Source organism: Panonychus citri, unplaced genomic scaffold, assembly GCF_014898815.1.
Source record: "Panonychus citri isolate SS breed McGregor unplaced genomic scaffold, ASM1489881v1 Contig00138, whole genome shotgun sequence".
NCBI classification, from domain to species: domain Eukaryota; kingdom Metazoa; phylum Arthropoda; class Arachnida; order Trombidiformes; family Tetranychidae; genus Panonychus; species Panonychus citri.
In genome coordinates, this window is record NW_026515543.1 from 2,363,285 (window position 1) to 2,385,509 (window position 22,225).

The 22,225-nt window shown below is 31.5% G+C and overlaps 6 protein-coding genes across 6 annotated transcripts; 3 read left to right on the plus strand and 3 right to left on the minus strand.

Moving 5' to 3' along the window:
- Window positions 1-181: 181 nt before the first annotated feature.
- On the minus strand, window positions 182-4,336 carry LOC128393794 (structural maintenance of chromosomes protein 6-like). Its single transcript, XM_053354006.1, has 4 exons — window positions 3,735-4,336; window positions 2,654-3,614; window positions 1,113-2,584; window positions 182-1,020 (listed from the first exon to the last, which is right to left on the minus strand). Exons 1-4 carry the CDS (start codon window positions 4,045-4,047, stop codon window positions 386-388), a joined length of 3,381 nt encoding a protein of 1,126 aa, XP_053209981.1. The 5' UTR covers window positions 4,048-4,336; the 3' UTR covers window positions 182-385.
- Window positions 4,337-4,490: 154 nt separating this feature from the next.
- LOC128393795 (LETM1 domain-containing protein 1-like) lies at window positions 4,491-6,494 on the plus strand. Its single transcript, XM_053354007.1, has 6 exons — window positions 4,491-4,897; window positions 4,983-5,216; window positions 5,319-5,827; window positions 5,898-6,044; window positions 6,121-6,217; window positions 6,293-6,494. The coding sequence occupies exons 2-6, from the start codon at window positions 5,003-5,005 to the stop codon at window positions 6,373-6,375; spliced, it is 1,050 nt and encodes a 349-aa protein (XP_053209982.1). The 5' UTR covers window positions 4,491-4,897; window positions 4,983-5,002; the 3' UTR covers window positions 6,376-6,494.
- LOC128393797 (protein UXT homolog) lies at window positions 6,397-7,387 on the plus strand. The gene is made up of 2 exons (XM_053354010.1): window positions 6,397-6,899; window positions 6,974-7,387. Exons 1-2 carry the CDS (start codon window positions 6,631-6,633, stop codon window positions 7,197-7,199), a joined length of 495 nt encoding a protein of 164 aa, XP_053209985.1. The 5' UTR covers window positions 6,397-6,630; the 3' UTR covers window positions 7,200-7,387.
- LOC128393796 (phosphopantothenoylcysteine decarboxylase-like) lies at window positions 7,227-7,862 on the plus strand. The gene has a single exon (XM_053354009.1). It carries the CDS (start codon window positions 7,227-7,229, stop codon window positions 7,830-7,832), a length of 606 nt encoding a protein of 201 aa, XP_053209984.1. The 3' UTR covers window positions 7,833-7,862.
- A 221-nt stretch (window positions 7,863-8,083) lies between these two features.
- LOC128393589 (adenylate kinase isoenzyme 5-like) lies at window positions 8,084-10,520 on the minus strand. The gene is made up of 6 exons (XM_053353779.1): window positions 10,134-10,520; window positions 9,870-10,071; window positions 9,512-9,798; window positions 8,705-8,884; window positions 8,442-8,643; window positions 8,084-8,382 (listed from the first exon to the last, which is right to left on the minus strand). Exons 1-6 carry the CDS (start codon window positions 10,211-10,213, stop codon window positions 8,086-8,088), a joined length of 1,248 nt encoding a protein of 415 aa, XP_053209754.1. The 5' UTR covers window positions 10,214-10,520; the 3' UTR covers window positions 8,084-8,085.
- Window positions 10,521-12,112: 1,592 nt separating this feature from the next.
- LOC128393798 (uncharacterized) lies at window positions 12,113-13,413 on the minus strand. Its single transcript, XM_053354011.1, has 3 exons — window positions 13,135-13,413; window positions 12,817-13,000; window positions 12,113-12,702 (listed from the first exon to the last, which is right to left on the minus strand). Exons 1-3 carry the CDS (start codon window positions 13,199-13,201, stop codon window positions 12,615-12,617), a joined length of 339 nt encoding a protein of 112 aa, XP_053209986.1. The 5' UTR covers window positions 13,202-13,413; the 3' UTR covers window positions 12,113-12,614.
- Between the last annotated feature and the right edge of the window lie 8,812 nt (window positions 13,414-22,225).

Sequence of the window (22,225 nt, forward strand, 5' to 3'; positions counted from 1 at the left end):
CTTGACAACAACCTAATTGTTTGCATCGATTGACAATTTATGATCTGAATGATTAGCCAGCAAACAACAATGGTTGACTTTTTGCCCTCCAAAACTGATCTGCCTTTACGAGAAACAATTAGCCAATCAGCTGATTGCCTTGCAAATTAAATTGACGTAAAAAAACTGACATAATAATATATTCAATTCATCAGTTTAATTGCTTCCACTGTAAACAATTAATATCTATACAAATGCTACCGCTAAATGGATTAATTTAATATTGGAAAAATATTTCTAAATTCAAAAAAATAATTGGATTTATTTGTCAATGTAACATCATATTGGAAAAAAATTCATGTAATCAAATAAGAAAAAAGAGGAGGGGAGGAAGAAGGGAAAAAAGTTAAGTGTCCAAGTCGCGACTGTTGATTCCTCGCACAGGATCAGGCATTTGGTGGACATGTACAAACTCCTCATCAACAGGTACCCCAAGTGGGGACAAAAAAATATATTGTTTTCCTTGTTTCATCTTTGCATTTTCTACCAGAATTTGCATAGCAGTGGACCGAGTAACAACATCCATGAAGACATCAACTTCATCGAGTATTCGGAAAGGTGAATTACATGATTCCCATAGAGCGATTAGAAAAGCAACTGTTCCGTATGACCTTTCACCTCCTGAAAGACTTCGGGTATCTTTGTAAACATTTGAATTAACCATAACTTTAGGATTAATTTTAATTTCCAATGTTTTTGCTTTCTTTTGAGCTCCATCAATGACACAATCGTCATGAATTATATCAAGAGTACCGGAAAAGTTAAGTTGTTCAAGAGCTATTTTGAACACTTGACAAGCTTTCTCAGTGATTTGTTTTCGTAATCGGCGATACTTATCAAGTCGCATTCGAGTTGAGGCTCCAAACTCTTCAAGAAGCTCTTCGAAAGTTTTCACTTGATCCAAAACACGTTCATGAGCTTCAATTCGGTCATTATATTGTTTAACAATCTTATCTCGATCACCAATTTCTCTTTCTTGTTCTAAAAAGAAAAGATAAAATTTTATCACAAAGATTAGAAGAGGAAACAATGATAAACAATCAAGATGAACTTGTTATTTGTTAATTACTAACCTTCCATGAATTTTTTTATATCAGCAATTTCTCTTTTCACTTCATTTGGAGATCTGGATGTTCTTATCTCTTTATCTGACTTTTTCAAAGCTTTTTGTCTCATGTTTTGTACATTTTTCTCGAGCTCATTTTCAGCCTTTTGTAATTCCTTAACTTCACTGTTTAAATTGGTTAAATTGTCTCTGAAACGAGTAAGATTACGATCAACACTGGTAAGTGAATCTTCCAAAGATTTCATCTTTTCTTTCAATGGTCGTTCTTCATGGCACAAACGAGTCTTTTCTTCTTGTAGAGTTGAAAGTTTTCCGTTGATTTCTTCAATGGATGTTTTGATTTCATTGTAATTTTCGATTAGTTCGGTGAGTTTTTCCATTTTAATCTTCTTAATTGATCGAACGGTATCAAGTTCTTCCTCGAAAACAGATATTTCGACTGGTGTTGGTTCTTCAGTGTTTTTCCATTCTTCAAGTTCTCGAGCGATTTCATTAATTCGATCATTCATCTTTCTTATTTTGGAAGTAGTCTCTTCTAGGTCAGTTTTATTTTCTCGGAGATTTTGTTCCAATGGTTGCAGTTCTTTTGTCTTTGTTTCCCATTTGTTGTTCAATTCATATACTTCGGCCTCCAGTGAATTGATATAAGCAGTAATATCTCTGGTCAAGTATTTTGGCTGATTGTAGTTTGGTGCATAAGATTTGAAAAACTGATTCCTTTTGATTGGGTACATGTTGGTTCCAAATTTGGTGTAAGCTTGATTACAATTGAAAGGTAATTTATCTTCATTTGTCATTATATCGAGAGCTTCTTGTTCATTGGCAACATAAACTATCGATTCAATATTTGATCTGTCAATTAAAACATTGGCAACTGGTGGATGATCAATGTCGAGAAGTTCCAAGATGGACTTGTATCTATCACTACGAATACAATTAGAGGAGACATCATGTAGTCGGGTGAACTTTCTTGTAATTATCATGGGTGGTCTCATATTACTCGGAATTGTCTTGAATAGTTGGGAAAGGGTAACAGCATCATCTTGATTATCACAACAAAAAGCATTGACCAGTCCCTTTATACAAGATTCAACAGCCAAGGCAGCACTTGGATCTTTGAGTTTAATTAAATGACCGATTGGACCTAAAGGTTTTTTGATAAATTTCCCATCACGAGCAGCGATGTCAATTAGTTTCAACAAATGGGGCATATGAGCACCAAATCGTAACAATTGATTATCTGCACTGGAATTAGCTTGCATGATACTTTGTTTCTTTTTGCTGATTGAAGATTTAATCGTATCTATTTCATTTCTACATCCAAAGATTTTCTTCTCCATCTCAGAAATAGAACCAATTAATTGCTCTTTATGTAATTTACGAGTTCTGATTTCAGCTTTTAACTGTTGATCTTCTTCCTCTAATTTAGCTATTTGTTCAGCTTTGACTTGTCTTTCTCTTTCCACTTTATCCAAGTCACTGCAAAAGTAAAGAGAAAAGAAAAATTTGTAAGCTTGGATTAACTTAATTGTGATGTAAATTACTTACCCGAATTGTCTCTTTAATTCATTGATCTTTCTTTCAAGATGCTTCTCATCTTTACTCTTATCTTCAATCTCGTTTTTTATCTTGGTACATTCAACGGATAGGCCAGTCTTTTTCTCTTTAAGCTCGTTTATGATCTTTACTTTTTCTTCAATTTTTCCTTTGAATTCGATAACTTTGGCTCCAGTGTTGTCCAGTTCAACTTGAGTTTCCTCTTTATCTTTTGTGTATTTTTCATATTTCTTTTCCAATTTATCAATGGTAACTTGAGCATCTTCAATTTTTCTATGATGATTTTCGACTTCGTTTTTAAGCACATCAAATTCATTCTCCTTTTCTTTTACCAATGCCCAAAGCAGTTCGTCATCAAGTGAGGAAAGTTTGTTATTCTGGTCATCTAATTTCTCTAAGAGAGCAACTTTTTTCTTTAATTCATCAAGTTCGCACGCAACATCTTTTAAAACTTTCTTTTTCTTGTCTAATTCAATTTCGGTTAAAGATGTTTTCTCAGCGGCGTAAGCGTAATCACTCAAAATGTCTTCCAACTGGGTAGCTTTCATGAAAAAATTGTACTTGTCTTTGGGATTTTTAGAGTTGAGAAAATTTCTGCTCACTTCTTGGTTCAAAACCACAATAGGATTATCAATTTGAATGTTGAAATGTTTAACAATACTGTCAAGTTCACACTTTTTGTTGGTAATTAGTTTACCGTTTTTACTTTTGAGTGAATAGACTGAAGAGCCATCTAATTTGAGAAGTCGCTCTATCCAAATAGTGTCACCATATTCTTCGTATTTAAAACTTGAACTTTTATCGATGCCATTGAAATTGTTGAGTTTAATAACGATTTTGGCTCTTGTTTCGCCAGTTTTGATAAAAGATTTTAAACTTTGTCCACGACTAGTGTGATGAGATCTACCACCGAGAGCAAGAACGATTGCAGTTAATATAGCACTTTTACCACCTAGTTGTCACAAGATCAATCCAATTGGAAGAATAAAAAACAGAAGGTAAGTGAAAAAGAAAAGATTGTAAGAAATGAGTAATAGTTGAGAAAAGTCATTAAAAATGTGAATCAACTTACTTCCATTACGACCGACAACGAAATTAATTCTTGGACCAAAGTCGATAGCAAAATGGCCATGGCACATAAAGTTGACTAATTTAAGAGATTTAACAACACCACATTCAATGAAATTTGAATTGTCTTGAGTGTTAAGAAAACCAGTCTCAGCGATTGGACTTATATCCATATCAAGTGAATCGTCTGAATGATGAGCATCAGCATGAAGAGGTTGAGAATCATCATCATCCTCATCAAAATCAATATTCTCTTTGGAATCATTTGACAAGCTTGGTGATCGATCACGACGTTTTCTCTTGTTACTCGACATCATTAACGAATCAAAATCGTATTCGTCCAAGAGAAATTAAAAACTAAATCTCTCAGAAAAAACAGAAAACAAAAATTACTGAACAACAAAACAGAAGAGAAAAAAAAATTATAGATAAATAAAGAGATGAAGAAAAATGGTGAAGCCTTTCAAATGAGATACGATGAAACCAAGATAATATAAACACCAATTTAATTGACCGGAGATGAGTGAGAAACAGAAATTAAAAATCGAAATAAAAATAATTAAGTAATAATAATTAACAAATGGAAATAGAAAAAGTTTAAACAATAATGAGATGATAATTTACGTAATGGAAAAACAAAAAACTCCAACCCGGGAAAGAGAAGAGAAGAAAAGGGATTCGATATGTTTGGATCAAGATCCGGATTCGAAAAGAACCGATAACCGCGAAGTTCAATGTTCTCTTCTAATTGGATAATAAGTGTAACCCTTTAGTCATTTGATTCTCTTGTTGTCGTCACTTTGTTTTCTTAATTGTTTATTCTAATTAACTTCAATAATCTAAATTCTCACAGATGGAGAATCTAATTAGTGAGCTAATTGTTCAAATTTCAGTGTAAACATAATTGGCGCTTTTTAATGATTTTCCTTTTCCAATGAAACATTGGAAATGAACTCAGCTGATTATTATCATGTTTTTCGTATAAATTGTTTCCATTTTTTTTAATTCTTTGCTTCCATTATCTTTTGGTTTAAATTGTTTAGATTAATTTATTGAATTTCTGAAATATATCGGTAACGTTAATTTTTGGTCTATCAGCAAAATCATCGTCATCTTTAAAATGATGAAATCGTTTACTATTGTTACGTTTTGGTTATGATTTTTGAGGTAAATCAAATTGTTATTGGAAATGTTGGTTAATTGTTTTTTTTTTGGTTAATCAGTTGATGTTTATTTAATATCTTTTTACTAGACTATTTTCTGGGTTTAATTATGTCGTCTCTCATTCGCTCGGGTTTACATGTTCGTCATTTTTGTAACATGTTAAATCAGAATAATAAATCTTCTGATTCTAAATACGTTCGACCAGTTAAAGGTTTACGTAAGTTAATCACCGATTATTTAACTAAATTTGTCGGCTCTTATGAAGATATTTTATCAAAACGATTTCCGAAAGCATTTAAAGTCTACCAAGTGTTCACTGTTGGTAAGTAAACATTTTAATTGATTATTTGTAGACTTTTTTCTTCATTTAAATTGTTTTCTTTAATTTTGTTGTTTTCTTTTTTTGATTTTTCTTTATGATCAGGAACTCGCTCTCTTTACACTGATATTATTGAATATCTGAGAATTTCTCGTGAATTATCCTATGGCCGTGATGTCCACTCATTGTCCTACCAGGAATTAATTGTTTACTATCAAACACCAAAAGATTTACTCAAAGTTGCCCCAACCTTATTGGTCTCTGCCGCTCCATTTGCCAATTATGTTGTTTTCCCGTTAGCCTTATATTTCCCGAAACATTTACTTTCTCAGCAATTTTGGGACAATGAGATTAAATTTAATTACCAATTAGAGAAAACAACGAAACGTTTAAAACACAATCGGCCCATCTTTCGACAATTACAGTTTAAACTAAACTCAATTCCCAAACAATTACCTGATTCTACTGATGGTTTGGATCTTAGAGAACAATGTAAATTAATTTTCGACAAAATTGGAAGTGGAACTCATCCAACTGTTGAAGAGATACTTAATGTTGCCCCTGTATTCAACCAGGAACCCTATGGATTATCTCATTTACCCACAATCCATTTAGTTAGTAATCATTATTATGTTACAATATTTAATTGTCTCGATAAAGTCTAATTGTTTACATTGATTTCAGATTCATCTTTGTAAAATGCACGGAATTGCATCTTACCCAAGGAAAATCCCAAGACTCGTTAATTATGGTAGATATATTCACGAATTAGATCTTGCAATTTTAAGGATGGGAGGACCAACTCAATTACCTTTCCATGATCTTAAACATGTAATTAGTCATTTAATCACAACAATCAATCGATTTCATCTTAATTTTTTTTTCCACTTGTAATTTAAATCTTTAGGCTTCATACATGAGAGGATTAAACCCATTTGGATGTAAGCCCGAAGAGTTAATTGGATGGCTTGATAAGTGGCTACTGATTTCTAAAACTCTCAACGGTAAATGAAACCATTCAATAGTAACTCATTCAATCAACTAATCAGTAAATTTAATTGCTCTTCCATTCATAATAGGAACTAGTCTTTCACTGTTACTTCATTGTCCAATATTTCTAGGATACAATCAACCAAGTAATTGGAAACTCATCTACAAATAATCAAATTTGTTTACTTTAAACTGACAACTAGTCAAATGTTTTCGCCTTTTTCTGTAAAACTAAATTATCCTAATCAAAGTGACGATTGATTAAAATTAGTTACAATCGATTGTAAATAATTCAAATGAAAAACTATAAATGAAATCAGCTGTTAGATTGCCATTGGTAACAACAAGTTAAGGGAAAAGAAGGTGAAAACAAAAGGTTGATTTGATTGTTGTTTCTCTCTTTCTTTAATTTCCTGTAATCAAAAAGATGTCCTTCAAATCCAGTTATCCATCAGTGGAAAAAGTTGCCGATCAAAGTGTCCATCCAATTGTGGAAAAATGTGAAACCTTCATCAACGAACAATTAAAAAATGATTTAAAGATTATCCATTTAAGACAAGAAAATATCCACGTGCAATTGAACAACTTTCAAGATCTTAAATCATTTATTCTTGAATTAACTAATAATTCATTTGGTTGTTCATCTATAAAGACACAAATAGACATTGGTAACAATTTCTACATGAGATGTACCATGTAAGTATTTAGAATTAACTATGATAACAATTACAATTTAATTCTGTTTCTCTGTTTTCTCTTCCCTCTCATAGACCCAACACTGAGAAGATCACGATTTTCATTGGACTTGGATTCTATTTGGAACTTTCCTTACAAGAGGCTTTAAATTTCATCGATAAAAGATCAATTTTCCTTAATTCTTGTATCGATAAATTATCGGATCAAGGGCGTAAAGTGAAGGCTCATATTAAGGTGATTCTTGATACTCTCAGTTATATCCAAGAAATTGGAGATTCTGGTGAAAAGCGAGACTGTTAACCCAATTGGATAGAGAAGGAAATTATTATGTCTCAACAATTAGAATTACCATGTTTACCTGAGTGTATTAATCTTGTTATCGGTGTTACCGGAAGTGTGGCCGCAATTAAAATTCCAATTCTGTTAGAGGCGATAAAAGACTTACCATTGAATATTATCATTGTTGGAACTCAACATTCATTTCATTTCTTCAATATTTCCGAGTTGAAAGTTAAACATGAAAAGGTGAAAATATTTACCGATGAATCTGAATGGACTTCATGGAGACAAATGACCGATCCTGTTTTACACATTGAACTAAGAAAATGGGCTGACATTTTGTTAATCGCTCCTCTTGATGCTAACACTTTAGCTAAAATATCATCCGGTATTTGTGACAATTTACTTACCTGTGTGGTCCGAGCATGGGACTTGAAGAAACCTTTTCTATTCTGTCCCTCCATGAACACTCATATGTGGGAACATCCAGTTACCTCTGAGGCCATTGATAAATTACTTTCCTGGGGATTCACATTGATTCCCGTTGTCGCCAAGAAATTGGCCTGTGGGGACATTGGACCTGGAGGAATGGCAGAAGTAGATACAATCGTGATGGAGATTAAATCAAGAATGGAACTAATAAAAAAAATCTAAGCCTTAATTCATTTTTCAGCCATTGATCAATCATATTGATGAATAATTATTTCTCAAAACAAAATCAACAATTTCCAAGGTTAATTAAAGGATATTAATAGCAGAACTTTGAACAAGTATTAATTACACATTGTACTCCAAGAAAAAGATATTAGACAATCAATGAAATACAATTAAATAGTTTTTCTCATTATGATAAATCAAAGAGTAACAAATTGGATTTTATCAAATTGAGAGCAACAATTAAGGGATTTTAAATTGTTAAATTGCATTTATCTTCAATCGATTTACAAACGTCCAAGAAAATTTCCTCAGGTAAACGTTCACCTGAAATCACGACCAGTTTATCCTTGTAATGGTTAAGAATTGGGCCAGAGTGTTGATGAAATGTTGCTAATCGTTTCTTAATTGTTTCCTCATTGTCGTCAACTCGACCTGAGGTCTCACCTCGTTTCAATAATCTTTGGACCATTGTATCATCGGATACTTCGAAGTAAATAACGAAAGTACATTTACTAACTTGCTCTTCGAATTTAATTGCTTGGTCAACCTAATCAACGAAGAAAATAATCAATCAATCATTCAATTAATCCACTGATTAACTCTTACCTCTCTTGGAAAACCATCAATCAAATATCCTCGACTCGAATTATCATTTTTCGTAAAGGCATCTTTAAGTAATTGAAAAACCTCTTCCGACGGAACGAGTTGGCCTGATTCCATGATCGAACCTAACTTTTTACCTCGTTCAGAGCCCGATTTAACCTCAGCTCGAAGTAGATCACCAGTGGATAAATGAGTAAATCCATATCTAGTTAAAGTGATTAGATGATTAGTTGATTGTAAATAAATGGCGATTTCACTCAACTCACTTGGAGACAATTTTTTCACATTGAGTTCCTTTTCCGCTTCCTGGTCCACCGATGATGAAAATAACTGGTTTACATTTAGACTTTGATTTCCAGTATTGATTAAACCAAGGAATCAAATTAAAAACATCACAACTCATTTTATCAGTGAACTGAATTAATCTTAATCTTCTTGTAATCCAACTTCAACTACTTTATAAATTGTAACTGTAACAACAATCTGAAAACAAGTCAAATCTAATTGTTGAATTGTGAAAACAATTGTCGTTAAGTTTAACAACAATGTCACAGGAAATTGTGATTATAATTTAATTCAATCAATAATTAAACTTAATCATTTCCAGTTCAATATTAATAATTTCCGATTCAATTGAACCATATAACCGGTAATTAACTAAATCAACTAATCCACAAAAGTGACAATTAAGTAAATTCAAATATAAGAAATTGAAACAATCTAAAGTAATCAATTTATTGAGACAACAATGAGCTGACAATTAACAAATCAGAATAAAAATAAATGATAATACAATATGAGTAACGATAATATAGTTAATAGTTGCAAATCTATTGAAATAATCAACAATTAAAAGTTAAGACAATAAACAATTAACATTGTATTCAGATGACTAGTAAATCTGAAATATTTAAGTATTGATAACAATTAGACTAATTAACTATTCATTTTTTTTTGTACTGAGCAAATGTGATTAGGCATTGAAAATGTTGGTGTGTTAGTATAATATAATTTAGAGCAATTAAATTAAGGAAAAAGGATCAATTCCAAATTGATTGACGATCAGAATTGATTAGTGACATTTATCATCGATTGATTTACAAACGTCCAAGAAAATTTCCTCAGGTAAACGTTCACCTGGAATCTTGACCAGTTTATCCTTGTAATGGTCAAGAATTGGGTCAGAGTGTTGATGAAATGTTGCTAATCGTTTCTTAATTGTTTCCTCATTGTCATCAACTCGACCTGAGGTCTCACCTCGTTTCAATAATCTCTGGACCATCGTATCATCAGACACATCGAAGTAAATAACGAAAGTACATTTACTAACTTGCTCTTCGAATTTAATTGCTTGGTCAACCTAATCAACGAAGAAAATAATCAATCAATCAATCAATCAATCAATCGATTAATTAGCTGAATAGTTCTCACCTCTCGAGGATAACCATCAATGAGAAATCCTTTGCTCGAACCTTCATTTTTCGTAATCGCATCTTTGAGTAATCCAAGAACCTCTTCCAACGGAACAAGTTGACCTGATTCCATGATAGTGTTTAACCTTTTACCTCGTTCAGAGCCCGATTTAACCTCATCTCGAAGTAGATCACCAGTGGATAAATGAGTGAATCCATACCTTCAAATTGAGATGGAATCAGAGATAATCAGTAAATCGTAAGGAAATTACAATCAACTCACTTGGAGACAATTTTTTCACATTGAGTTCCTTTTCCGCAACCCGGTCCACCGATTACAAAGATAACTGGTTTATTTGTCATTCTAGCGATTTATTGATTGTACTTTTCACCCAAATGAACAATTTAATTTACTTGAATGATATGAATCTTGATTAGTCTCTTCGTTGTTGATTCTTCAATGAAGATTCACTCGCAAGGATCAATTATATTTATGGTGTAGGTTGAGACGATCTATTAATAAACTCATTGAGTCTGATCCAGGGGTTGAAGAAGGTTAAATGAAATTGTTTAACTGAATTAGAATTGAATTTATCTCTTACAATTAAATACTATCAGACAATCTCTGTCTTTTTATCTTTCGCTTTTTACTATTAACAATTGGTAAACAAAATCGTAGATTTTGTCTCTCATTCTGACTGCTGCCATCTAAAGATTAAATCGAGTAGTCGAACATAAAATTATCGAATCGACTGTAACTTTTTCTGTTCGAAACAAATTCTCTGTTATTATTAATAGAATAATTTCAAAGAAAACTAATCGAAAATCCTCATTCATCAACTGATTCATTTGTTTGGAATTCGTTAATTTTATCTCGTTCGTTAATCAATTTAAATATTTTCTTTTCGATTCTTGTGTTGATTGAGAAAATCGGAAATTCTAATCAAGAGAAATGAAGGAAGTTATTTTTTTTTTCTTTCTTTTCGGTGTTACAATATTCTGATTATTCTGAAAATCGATTCGAAAAAATTCGAACCAATTTTTCATAAGATAATCAATCTCTCAGCTCTATTGTTTGCTAATCATTCTGATTAATCAAATGTATCACAACAATCAATGATTATTATTCATCTCAATCAGCTTATTTTTGATCGTTTATTATTCAACTAATCAAGATTTTCATTGATTTTTACCTTTATTAATTCACCTTCATGGTTACTCATAATTTTAGAAAAGGATTGAGAATCAATTGAACGGAAAATAATAATCAGTTAATCATCTTAGAAGATAAAATTTCATCATAATTAATGATTAAGAGAACTAGTTAACCAATTTTCCAATTAGATGAGAAAAAATTACCAGTTCATGTTTCAAAGATTAACTCAATTTATTAGAATTGAGAATTTGAAGCAAATTGTTGAAATTCTCACTCGATAATAATTAACTTAATCATCTATTGGAAATCAATTTGATTAAATTTTTTCAAATTTCGCTCAATATTTACCACTAACTCCATCTATTGGTGTTGATTAGTATTGATTATAATCAAAGTTTTTAATTAAATTTTGAAATGAATCAATTAAAATCAACAATTAATTCAATTTTCAATCGATAATCCAACAAATTCACATTAACTACAAAGTAAATAGTGAATTTTATGTTTAATTACCAGGATATATTGAGTTTGATAGGATATGAAACGATTGAAAAACAAGTTGATCAACTTGTTTACTCATTTATTTTGTCTTATTGACAATCAATTAACTATCAATCAAATTGATTTGAATTTCTTTTTACCTGTTGTGTAATTGAGTTGATAAATTCTGATAAATTCTAAATGATTTTATCAAAATTGATGACAAGAATTTCGAAAAATTAGATAACTACTGATCAGGAAAATCTCTGAATCGTTAATGACTTTTATCTTTTACAATTAAAAATTTTTCTCATTTCTAATAGTTAGAAATCTAATCAGTCTGGTTGAGTTCATTTATTCATCATATTTTTCCTGGTTCTCTGAATAGTTTGACTTTTATAATGAGTCTTTTTCACAATCGATAACCTACATTTCAGCTCATGTGTCTTCCTTATTGTTGATCATGATTAAGGTTTCGATTAATATTGTTGTTGTTGTTTACTTCGTTGTTTGTTTCTAATCATTAGCTGATTATCTTCACTTCTTGGATTTTCAATACAAATTACAATTCTGTTACAATTCTTGTTCAATGTAACCGAGAATAAAAGCTTATGGTAGTAAAACAATCAAAGTTATAAAACGTTTCTCGTTTTAGTTGAAAAATTGGTTCAAAAATAATAACAATGTAAAAGTAAATACATTTATAACTGATAATACATCAATCAGGATTTCTTGATTTTCTTTTCCAATAATAGAAGAGGAAAAGATGACCATTTAAAACTGGACAACTGCTTTGACAATAGGACAGAGAAAAAAAAGACTGTCGTGTTCGTTAGTTGTTGATTATATAAATTCGTCTTGGAAATTGATTATATGTATGATGATTTATGGTGAATCTTTGGAATGGTGGTAATGGTGAACATAATAATGGTGGTTCTCAGAAAATGTTAAATTTTCTTAAATTATTGTTGGATGATGAATGGAGATTAAATAAATTAATACAAATGGACGATGATCTTTGTTGTTAATTTGGTAAAACATAATCACTGAGCATCAGGTTATTGAAGATTAAGGTGGTGGGGAAAAATGGTTATTAAAATAATTTACAAGATCATGATAATGAGTAAATTAATACTCATTACAAGGAGTGTTGACCAATTTGTGACACACCTCAACCTTTTCTGACCATTCAATTTCATCCCATCTCCGACAAATACTGAAAAATAAAATCAAAAAAGAACCAGAGATAAAATTAGTTATCAATCACTTAGCAATAACAATCAAATGGTCAAGAGAATGAAAATTTGACCAATGTAACAATTAAACTTACTCAATATTTGGGTATCGGTTTTTAAGACATTCCTCATAAGTACAGATTCGTTTAATTGTAACTCCATTATCTTCACAAGGTTCACCACTTCCGAGCTTATTTGTCCTCACAGAATTTAAACTGGAATAAGCATCTCGTTTGTTTAAACTTCTAAGCATTGAGGCTCCTTCACAATTAAGAAAAACTAGAAAATCAAAAATGGCGAAAGGAAAAAGAAAATTATTAATAAGGTTAAAGAGAAAAGAACAAAAAAAAGACAAAGACAAAAAGAGAGGGAAAAAAGGGTAAAGATGAAAGAAGAGAAATTAATTTACATACTTTGTGATATTAACAATAAGATGACAACCGTTGATTTAATTGTTAATCCGTTGATTGTGGAGACCATTTTAACGATTATATTGATTAATTGTTGAAAAAGAGAATTGATAACAAAAGGTAATTACAGTTAATTAATTTATCTGTTGGTTTTTGGTGATGACACAAAATGAAAAGTAAGTCAACTAATCAGAAACAATTGACTTGACCAATGAGAAAACTGTTAATAGAATTTGAAAAAAGTTCTTTTTGTAGAATTTTTTTTTCTCTCTTTCAATTATACAAATGTTCAAGTGTTATTTAAGAAAATCTCTTGTTTCCTTAATGTGATTTGTTTCAACTATTTATATAATTGTGAGAGTAGATTATCAAAATGATCGCGAGTGAGCAAGAATTATAAGACAGAGATTAGAAGAGAGATGAAGATGAAGATGAGAGAGAAAGAGAGAGAGAGAGAGAAGACAAAGAAGATGAAAACATCGGCTTCTTAGTGAATATCATGATTGTGACAACAACAAGAGGACCCCAAACATGGAGGAAGTGAGATGGAGGTGGTTAAATCGTCGGAGGAGGAGGAAAATCAACCATCAGTCCAAAGATGAACGGAAATTTTCACTCACCTTCCAGGTAAATGGTCATTTTCAATTCTTTATAATCATTTCTCTCTCCAATATTAATAGTTTTACTTCTTGGTATAAACACTGACGTCTTAATCCATCGTTTTATCTACTCACCTAATCACCATGAAATCATTTTTCTCATCACAAATTAACCTTGATACAATTGGATTTTTCCTTAATCAGATTAATGTTTCCATATTACCCAATGAAAATTGCTAACAACTATTGATGGTTTGATTCAAAAACAACAATCTTGATATGATATTTTCCTCCATCAAATTGATTACGATAATTGTTGACGAAATTTCAAACTTTACACCAGAAAGATCAGATAAATCGCTAATCTCTCTTTCTCTCTCGCACTTAGATTACAAGAGATAATCCACCATTACTATTAATTAACTCTTCTCATTAGTTTTCAGTGTAAAGTTGTTGATCTTATTCCTTGTGCTCTGTTGTTTGGTTTGAATTTTTTTCTAATCACTTTCAATCTTCCAGTCTCATAATAAGTTTTCATCCCTTAATTGTTGCTACGCAATTTCCTCTTATTATTAATCATATTAAGAGACACATCTTATATTATTTGATTAAGAAAAAAAAATTCTAAATTTAGCTGAGAGACAATGGAAAACAAACTTGTCAAATTAACTGATCATTTAATTTACTTGTTGATTATTTGGTTGACAAATTCCCAATCACATGTACAATGTATGATTTATGTTAATTGTTATTGTTGTTTTTCTCGTAATTTACTAATTGTTAGTCTACCTTTTTTTGTAAAGATTATCAACTAGTCAAAGATTAATCATTACTTTAATCATGACAATCAGCGCAAAAAAACGTCTTATTTGCATTTAGATTTTGCAAATTGCGATTCTCTTGATTGATAATTAATTCTGCAAAGGTAATCATGTATTCGTACATCACAATTAAATGTTGATTGAAATTAAATGACATTTAATTCTGTTAACGTTTCAATTATTGCTATTCTACTGTTAATCAATCATAAATTATGTTTGTTGTTTTAATTTGATTGTGAAATTTTCTTGTTTTTTTCAGTTAATTTGATCATCTAAAGATAATCAACATTTATGGCAATGAAATGTAAACAATTAAACATTTGATTAGAAGCAACATCGACCGTGAATATATTTGTATTAACCAGTACTGCGACTTTTGGACTTTGGAAGTATCAACAGTTAATTGTTCACTAATTGTGATCGTGATTGGAAATGATGGTATCACAATTAAAATGATTTGAAACGTGATCATCTTGAAATCAGAAAAGAAAGAGAAATAAGAAAGACGATGATTAATCCTTGGGATCCACTGTAGTTAAATCAACGATAATCAACTGGATTAAGAAATCGAAAAGACAAAGATATCATTCATATTATCTAATAGAATTGATTTGATAATAACAGCTTAATTTCGTCATTTAATAGCTAATTAAATTTTCTGATTAACCAAGCGGACGAAAAATAAAATTAAATGTTAATTTCAAATCATTAGATTGATTTGATTGACAATTAATTGATATTATATTGACTTTTTATACCTGTTTGCTTGTTTGTAGTCAGTTAATTAGCTATTGAATTAGTTAATTGTATAACAATATAACTGAATTAAGTGTAACTATTGATATTTTGTCTTAATACAATCAATATCAATACTTTGATTTGTGTAATTACTTGTAATTCATTGATTAATCTTTACTATACCTGTAATCAATTAACTGATTAATTCTTTGTCTAACCAATCAAATTAATTACTGACCTTAATATAACTATTTACAGTTAAACCTTTTATTTTATTACAATATAATTAACTGATTAACTCAAGTTATCAAATCCAATGACAAGGAAACCCCTTTGCAATTAACATCAATGAAAGACGAGTAAACAATTAACTCATAATCAAAAGAAAAATATGACATATGGTATTTAGGTTATCAATGTTAAAACAATTAACAAAAAATAGGAAATGATCAACTTATCATTAATTAATCAATTAATTACAATTAAAGTAAAAAAGTGAAAGGTAAATACAATAAATAATAATATTATTATTATTATTCAATTACAAGGGAAATTGTGATAATTTAGATTGTCTAAGAGCTGATATAAGAGTAATTCTAATTTAGAATATGATAAATATTCATTGGATAGAAATTAATTAATCTAGTTAATCATAAATAACAACAATTTAATCTTAATCAGATCAAAATAGAGTAAAAAAGCTCCATCTATTGAGGAAAAAAAGAGAATCACGAAAAAAAGCTGAGAAAGGAAAGTCACGTATTTTTTTGCTCCTGTGTTTTTTATTCCTTTACCTTTGTTTTCATCTTAATCAAGTTTTAATTCTTTAAAAAAGTGATTATTTAGTGTTATACGGTCAGTTTGATACCTCATCCGTTATTCTGTGACAATGGAAAGTCCAATTACCGACAGTTTACCCAATCCTCTGAAAAAATTAAGTATGTACTCTCATACTAACACTTACTGAGTCTAGTTATATTGGAAAATACTTTTTCTGATTTAAAATGAAATGATTTAAAACGAAATGATTTAAAATGAAATGATTTAAAATGAAATGATTTAAAATGACCATATTTAAACACAAACACTTACCTCAAAATTATTACCTTACATTTATGTGAATTATGATTAAACATGTTTCTCTTATCAATTTACAGGAGATGCCAGAATCTCTAATAAGAATAAATTCAAAGTGGTATATGATTATTTTAAACTACATAATCACACGAATATTAACCCTCAAATAGTTGGCACTGAAATTGAGGCTTTTCCTGTCATCAAATATCTACAACTTTTGGTTAAAGATGTCACCTTTTCGAAAACAATTCCTGAACCGGAGCTTCTTGATATTATACATTTCACTGATCGACTAATTTCCATTAACAAAGCCACTGAGAATGAAACTGCTGAATCAACCATCAAAGTTCAGGATCTTTCAAATAATCAAATCAAGAATCTTTTGAGTGTCCAATTCGAAAATAAGAAATCTAGGCCTGATACATGGTATGATGTCTCTCATCTCACTGTATTTCAGACCATCATCGTGCGAATACCAGGATTAAAGAATAAGAGTGAAAGGAAAATTGGTGAATTGACTACTGAACAAGTTGAAATTGCTCTGGAAAATGCTGAAGATGAATCTCTATCTGCTGAAGAAGTGGTACCAGGATATGATTCAGCCAAAATTAAATTCTCATCAATAGTTGAAAGATCTCGAGTGTACAACTATCTCAAGAAAACGAAACCTGAATGGGAAGTGGTAATTCCCCCTATACATGATCCAAAAGTTAAGATTCTTGGTGTCAAATTCAACATTGAAATGAAAGATGAATGGATCAGTCGACTCTTCATTAGAAATAAATGGAAGAAGTGCTGGAAGGCTGAAATTAGACACTTCTATCGAAATGCCAACTTATACGACATCATTCTGGAAGTTGATCCTGCTCTCCGTGAAGCCATCGAGGATAAAAATGGTCAAATCTCTGTTGGCTATAAACGAGCTCCTGCCGTCGATTTCTTCGATATTAAGCAATGTAGGAAATGTACCAAATTCGGTCATCTCGCTAATAGATGCACTCAGATGAGTATTTGCCCTCTTTGTGGTGAAACAAACCATAAACAAGAAACTTGCCCTGTAAGTGAACAGAAGCAGAATTGGAGATGCCCAAATTGTAAGAAGATCGGTGAAAATGCTTGGGATCTTAAATGTGAAAGATTTCAGGAGAAGCTTCTTCATGAACTTGAGCGGGTTAATTATCAATACAAGCTGATAATGGCCTAAGTGATGAATATTGACATCGTTTGAACTCTTAAAGATCGAACCTTCCAGCTAATTTACTTGCTTCTCAATTTTAAGAATACTTAATTGATAAAAATTAACGACCTCTCAATTACTTTAACTATTTTCAACTTAAACAGTAACATGATAATTAATCTTCATTTACTTTTCCTCTAAATCTTATAATCTTTAAATCACTTTGACCATTTCTCTCACTTAACTTGCCCTTGTCTCTTAATTAACCCTTCTGAAATCTTAAACTAACTTAAAAACTAATCCTTTCCTTAATCTTCAAATATATAATTAGTGGCTTCTTCTCTATTAACAATAATTAACACAAATGATAAAATTTGAGCTTCATTGTATCAACATTAACACAATTAACTTAAATTAATTCAACCAGCCTCATCATCAGGGTAAAATGTTACACTCATTATCAGTTAGTTTAACACTTTAATGTCACTAATTCAATTCTCACACTAACACATCAAAGCACAAACTTTAATTGATAACAATTAACTCGGCAAGTAGATAATAGATTGACTCAGGAAACAAAACCCCACATTAACTGACAAACTCTTACTCTCATTTAGTTTAAGCAAAATGAACGTGATGTCTAACATCAAAATCTACCGAGAACTTCAAGCTCAACGATTGGGATGGGTGAAAAATCCTCCCATGATTGAAAAGAAATATTCAGTGTTAATAAGTGGTATTAATCGGAACACTAGTGAAAAAATAATTTTACTACTAACCAATAGTATTATAAATTCATCGTCTCGTGTTTCCTATTATAAAGTTAGAAACTGTTCCTTAGAAATTGGCTTCGACTCGGAGGATGTTAAGAAAAACGCCATCGCCCTGTTAAGAAAAAACTTCCCCTGGGTCATCATAAATATTTACAAACCTTCACCCGCTCGCATGTACTTCATTGTGAAAGGTCTGGCCTCGACTACCTTAAACCTCATTCTCAATAACTTGATCACCTCTAATAACTTCATCAGTGACTCGTCAACATTTGTGTCCGACCTTCAAGCACTTGGTGATAGTGAACAGAAAATAATCTTGAACATAAGTAAAGAGAATCGTGATATTATTCTTGATAATGATGGATTTGTGAAATTCAACGGAAAAATTTTCCAAATCTTTGACTTAATAAACATCAATCTTTGCTCCTGTCTTGAATTTGGACACTCTCCTGATCCCAATTGTGCCAATGGTAATAGATGTTTAACTTGCTCATCACATCATCAAGGACTATGTACATTACCTGCTAAATGCTTCTTCTGTGGTAATGACCACCCGACCAATTGTATTGTCTGCCCCATTACTCGTTATCGACTAATCAAAGCCGCTAGAAACAATGACATTGAATATGAATGGCTGCTCTTCCCTTATTACATTGAAATATGTTAATGCCAGAAAGAATTATAAACTAACAACAGAGATGATTGATCAAACAATCAAAGCAAAAAACTGTGCCCTTGTTCTCGTTGAAGCTAATCGACGAGCCTCGATTCGATTCTGTCGAAATCAGATCATAATTAATGATCAAACCATTCTTGTTACATCAACCAACATCAACATAATTGCCTCCAACACTGAGGTAAAAAACTGTATCTTCTCAGCTATTCAATATAAAAACAAGCAACTAATAATAGGCGGATCTTATATCTCCCATGACGATTTGAAACAAAATATTCTGAACTTCATTGGTATGTGCTCGGTTTTCATTGGCTACCCCCTTATTGTTGTTATGGACTCAAATTGTGAATCTCTCCTATGGTCAATCAGGAAACGAAATAATATCGGTAATGATCTTGAAAGCTTCATTGAAAACTCTTCTCTCCTTGTTCTGAACAAACCCAGAATAGATAATTACTCATTCTCAGGTCATTTAGGACAGTCATGGATAGATATTATACTCGCAAATTTCAAGGGGTGTCAACTAGTTGAGGGGGATATAGTTACAGACCACAGATTATACACAATCAGATTCAACCTGCAGGAGAAATTCATTACTAATGATAAGTTCACTCACAAATTTATCAATAACAGAAATAGAATCAAATTTGCGTCAACACAAGATTTTAGAACCTTTTTCCTCAAATTCGCTGAGTTTCAAGATAAAGGGCACAGATTCATTCGGTTCAAATCAGGAACAAACAATCACAGAATTAAGCGAATTAGAAACCAAATTCAAAGACTAAAAAGGAGAAAAGCTGATAGACAGATCATTAGAGAACTTGAGGAAAAGTGTCTTCGGATTAGAATTGGTAGGAAATTAGGCATTAACAGATATTTGTACAAAATCAGGAACAACAGCACTGAAATGTGGAAATTTATTAAAAAGCTATCAGACAAAAAGAATGAAACTTCAGCGTTTACCTCAGTTAAAACAATTAACCCTGATTTAGACACTTACAAGATTAGAAAACCTGATCAGACAACTGAAATAGGGTGGGGGTCTTGTCTCAGTAATGAGGAGAGAATGAGGCTTGTGAATTTCTCATTCAACAAAAGATCTGGTAATGCTGATAATTTCACTCACAAACTCTGGTTAAAATTTTGGAAAGTCAATAAAAATGAGATAATTAAAGCTGTTGATTCGTCTTTTCAATATGGTATTATACCTGCAAGCGTCAAAATTTTCGGTGCTCACTACATCCCGAAACCTGATGGAAAATTGAGACTTATTAAGATTTCTAATTACCTTTTAAAACTATATGATAAAACACTTACTCGCAGAATCAAGAACATCTTACCTGACTTACTTATACCATACACACAATTTGCATACCATGGTAAACTTGGTGTCGACGATCTACATGTAATGCTGAGAAAACATCTTGAAAATGGTATAATTGTTTCAATCGACGCCACGAAAGCCTTCGACAACATCTGTATTGAGACCATACAACAAGAACTTCTTAGATTCGTTGATCATGGTACTTTATCCATGGTCAAATCATTTCATACCAATCGAACCCTCAGATTTGTTCGTGACAAAAAGTTCTTCTACAGAAATGATGATAAAGGTACTGCCGCTGGATCGTCGCTTGGCCCATTACTATTCATTGTTGGACTCAACGCAGCAATAAGAAACCTCACCAGAAAGAAGGTCAAAGTTGCCTCGTTCGCTGATGACATCTTCATCTTAACTGATGAAAACAATCATGAAAAAGATCTGAATGAGGTCCAAATTGAACTGAACAAGATCAATCTAAAGCTTAATCCCAACAAAACAAAGCTCATCAAACATCCTGAAACATCCAATATTCAACTCACAGGGAAATACGTCAGCTACTCAATTAATGAGAACAATCTCAGCAAACTAATTAATCAGTTTAATCCAAAGATTTCATCACAACTAAAACTGATAAATAAGTTACCTGTTCATTACACGAGACTCATCTTAACAGCTCATACCAACTCGATGCTGTTCAATCTTGGCCCTCATGCCCTGTATAAGAATAAGAACTATCTGAGTCTAATTTTAAATCTTCAAAGGATAGTAAATGTTAGACTAAAAGGTTTTCTCAACACAAGTAAATATGCATCTAATTGGGCGCCTCTGTACGTTTATCGGATCGGAAACCCTGTAAAAACTTGGCTTAAGAACCAAATTGATGCAATCATTAGAATGGCTGGAGAAATTGAAGACTGGCCTATCTTGGAAATGTTCAAAATAAAACTAACCTTCTCTCAACCCTCGTCCTTTAATTGTGAAAAATTCTGGTCTAGAAAATCAACGTTCTCATCACTTCCAAAAGCTAGCATCAAGGTAAAGGGTAATATCTTCGCCCTGGATGAAGAGGAAATAATTTACCAAGTTACTGAAACCACCAATACCAAAACCATTCTGTTAGCCCTTTTTATAATGATAACAAAACACAAAAACCAAAGGGTTCATTACATTTTACCTGAAAACATTATAAAGTACCCCAACTCGACCTCAACAAAGATTATTATCAAAATGCTGGAAGCACACAGTGGCCTCTACACTTGGAATGACGACGAATTAGACAAACGAATCCCTATCAACCCGATCAAAACAATAATCATCAAAAACAGAATCACTACCCCAGCTGATGTAAACACACACATAATTCAACAAATTGAGGATAAAATTACCCTTGGTAGAACACCCTCCCTGTACTCAACTTTCTTTCCACAGCCTCTGGAAAAGACATTTCACTACTATCATGGAATCTCTATACCCGAACTGAACAATCTTTGCTGCAAAATCATTAACTGTATCAGAACGATCGAAACGCGGAAAAACAAAAAAACGAGAATTTGGACACACTACTTATCTGATTGTAAAAGCACTCAACTCTACTGGTTAGACTCATGGGATTTAACTGACAAAAACAACATTAAAATCAAAATCTCTAATCTCAAACAAATTTATGTAATTCTTAACAACAAAACTGAACGATTAGTTCAGCGTCCGCAAGGACCCTCAGAATGATCTGAGGCTTAATGTATGAAGCATTAGCCCATTTGGCGTATCAATAAAAAAAGTAAAAGTGAAGAAAAAGTTAATTCAAATTGCTAAAAATAATCAATTTTCAATTGTTCCAATTAAAATTATGAATAAATCAAAATTTCTTTTCGAAAGCAACAATTAAAAGTAACAATTTCTATAAGAATAA

Coding starts and splice junctions, on each gene's coding strand:
- LOC128393794 (XM_053354006.1), bottom strand. CDS start 4,047: ATGATGTCGAGTAACAAGAGAAAACGTCGTGATCGATCACCAAGCTTG. Junction 2,585..2,653: donor GAATTAAAGAGACAATTCGG/GTAAGTAATTTA, acceptor TTACTTTTGCAG/TGACTTGGATAAAGTGGAAA. Junction 1,021..1,112: donor TATAAAAAAATTCATGGAAG/GTTAGTAATTAA, acceptor TTTTCTTTTTAG/AACAAGAAAGAGAAATTGGT.
- LOC128393795 (XM_053354007.1), top strand. CDS start 5,003: ATGTCGTCTCTCATTCGCTCGGGTTTACATGTTCGTCATTTTTGTAAC. Junction 5,217..5,318: donor CTACCAAGTGTTCACTGTTG/GTAAGTAAACAT, acceptor CTTTATGATCAG/GAACTCGCTCTCTTTACACT. Junction 5,828..5,897: donor ATTTACCCACAATCCATTTA/GTTAGTAATCAT, acceptor CATTGATTTCAG/ATTCATCTTTGTAAAATGCA.
- LOC128393797 (XM_053354010.1), top strand. CDS start 6,631: ATGTCCTTCAAATCCAGTTATCCATCAGTGGAAAAAGTTGCCGATCAA. Junction 6,900..6,973: donor TTCTACATGAGATGTACCAT/GTAAGTATTTAG, acceptor TCCCTCTCATAG/ACCCAACACTGAGAAGATCA.
- LOC128393796 (XM_053354009.1), top strand. CDS start 7,227: ATGTCTCAACAATTAGAATTACCATGTTTACCTGAGTGTATTAATCTT.
- LOC128393589 (XM_053353779.1), bottom strand. CDS start 10,213: ATGACAAATAAACCAGTTATCTTTGTAATCGGTGGACCGGGTTGCGGA. Junction 9,799..9,869: donor TTGATGGTTATCCTCGAGAG/GTGAGAACTATT, acceptor TTCGTTGATTAG/GTTGACCAAGCAATTAAATT. Junction 8,644..8,704: donor TGTGAAAAAATTGTCTCCAA/GTGAGTTGAGTG, acceptor CACTTTAACTAG/ATATGGATTTACTCATTTAT.
- LOC128393798 (XM_053354011.1), bottom strand. CDS start 13,201: ATGGTCTCCACAATCAACGGATTAACAATTAAATCAACGGTTGTCATC. Junction 13,001..13,134: donor CTTATTGTTAATATCACAAA/GTATGTAAATTA, acceptor TTGATTTTCTAG/TTTTTCTTAATTGTGAAGGA. Junction 12,703..12,816: donor AACCGATACCCAAATATTGA/GTAAGTTTAATT, acceptor TTTATTTTTCAG/TATTTGTCGGAGATGGGATG.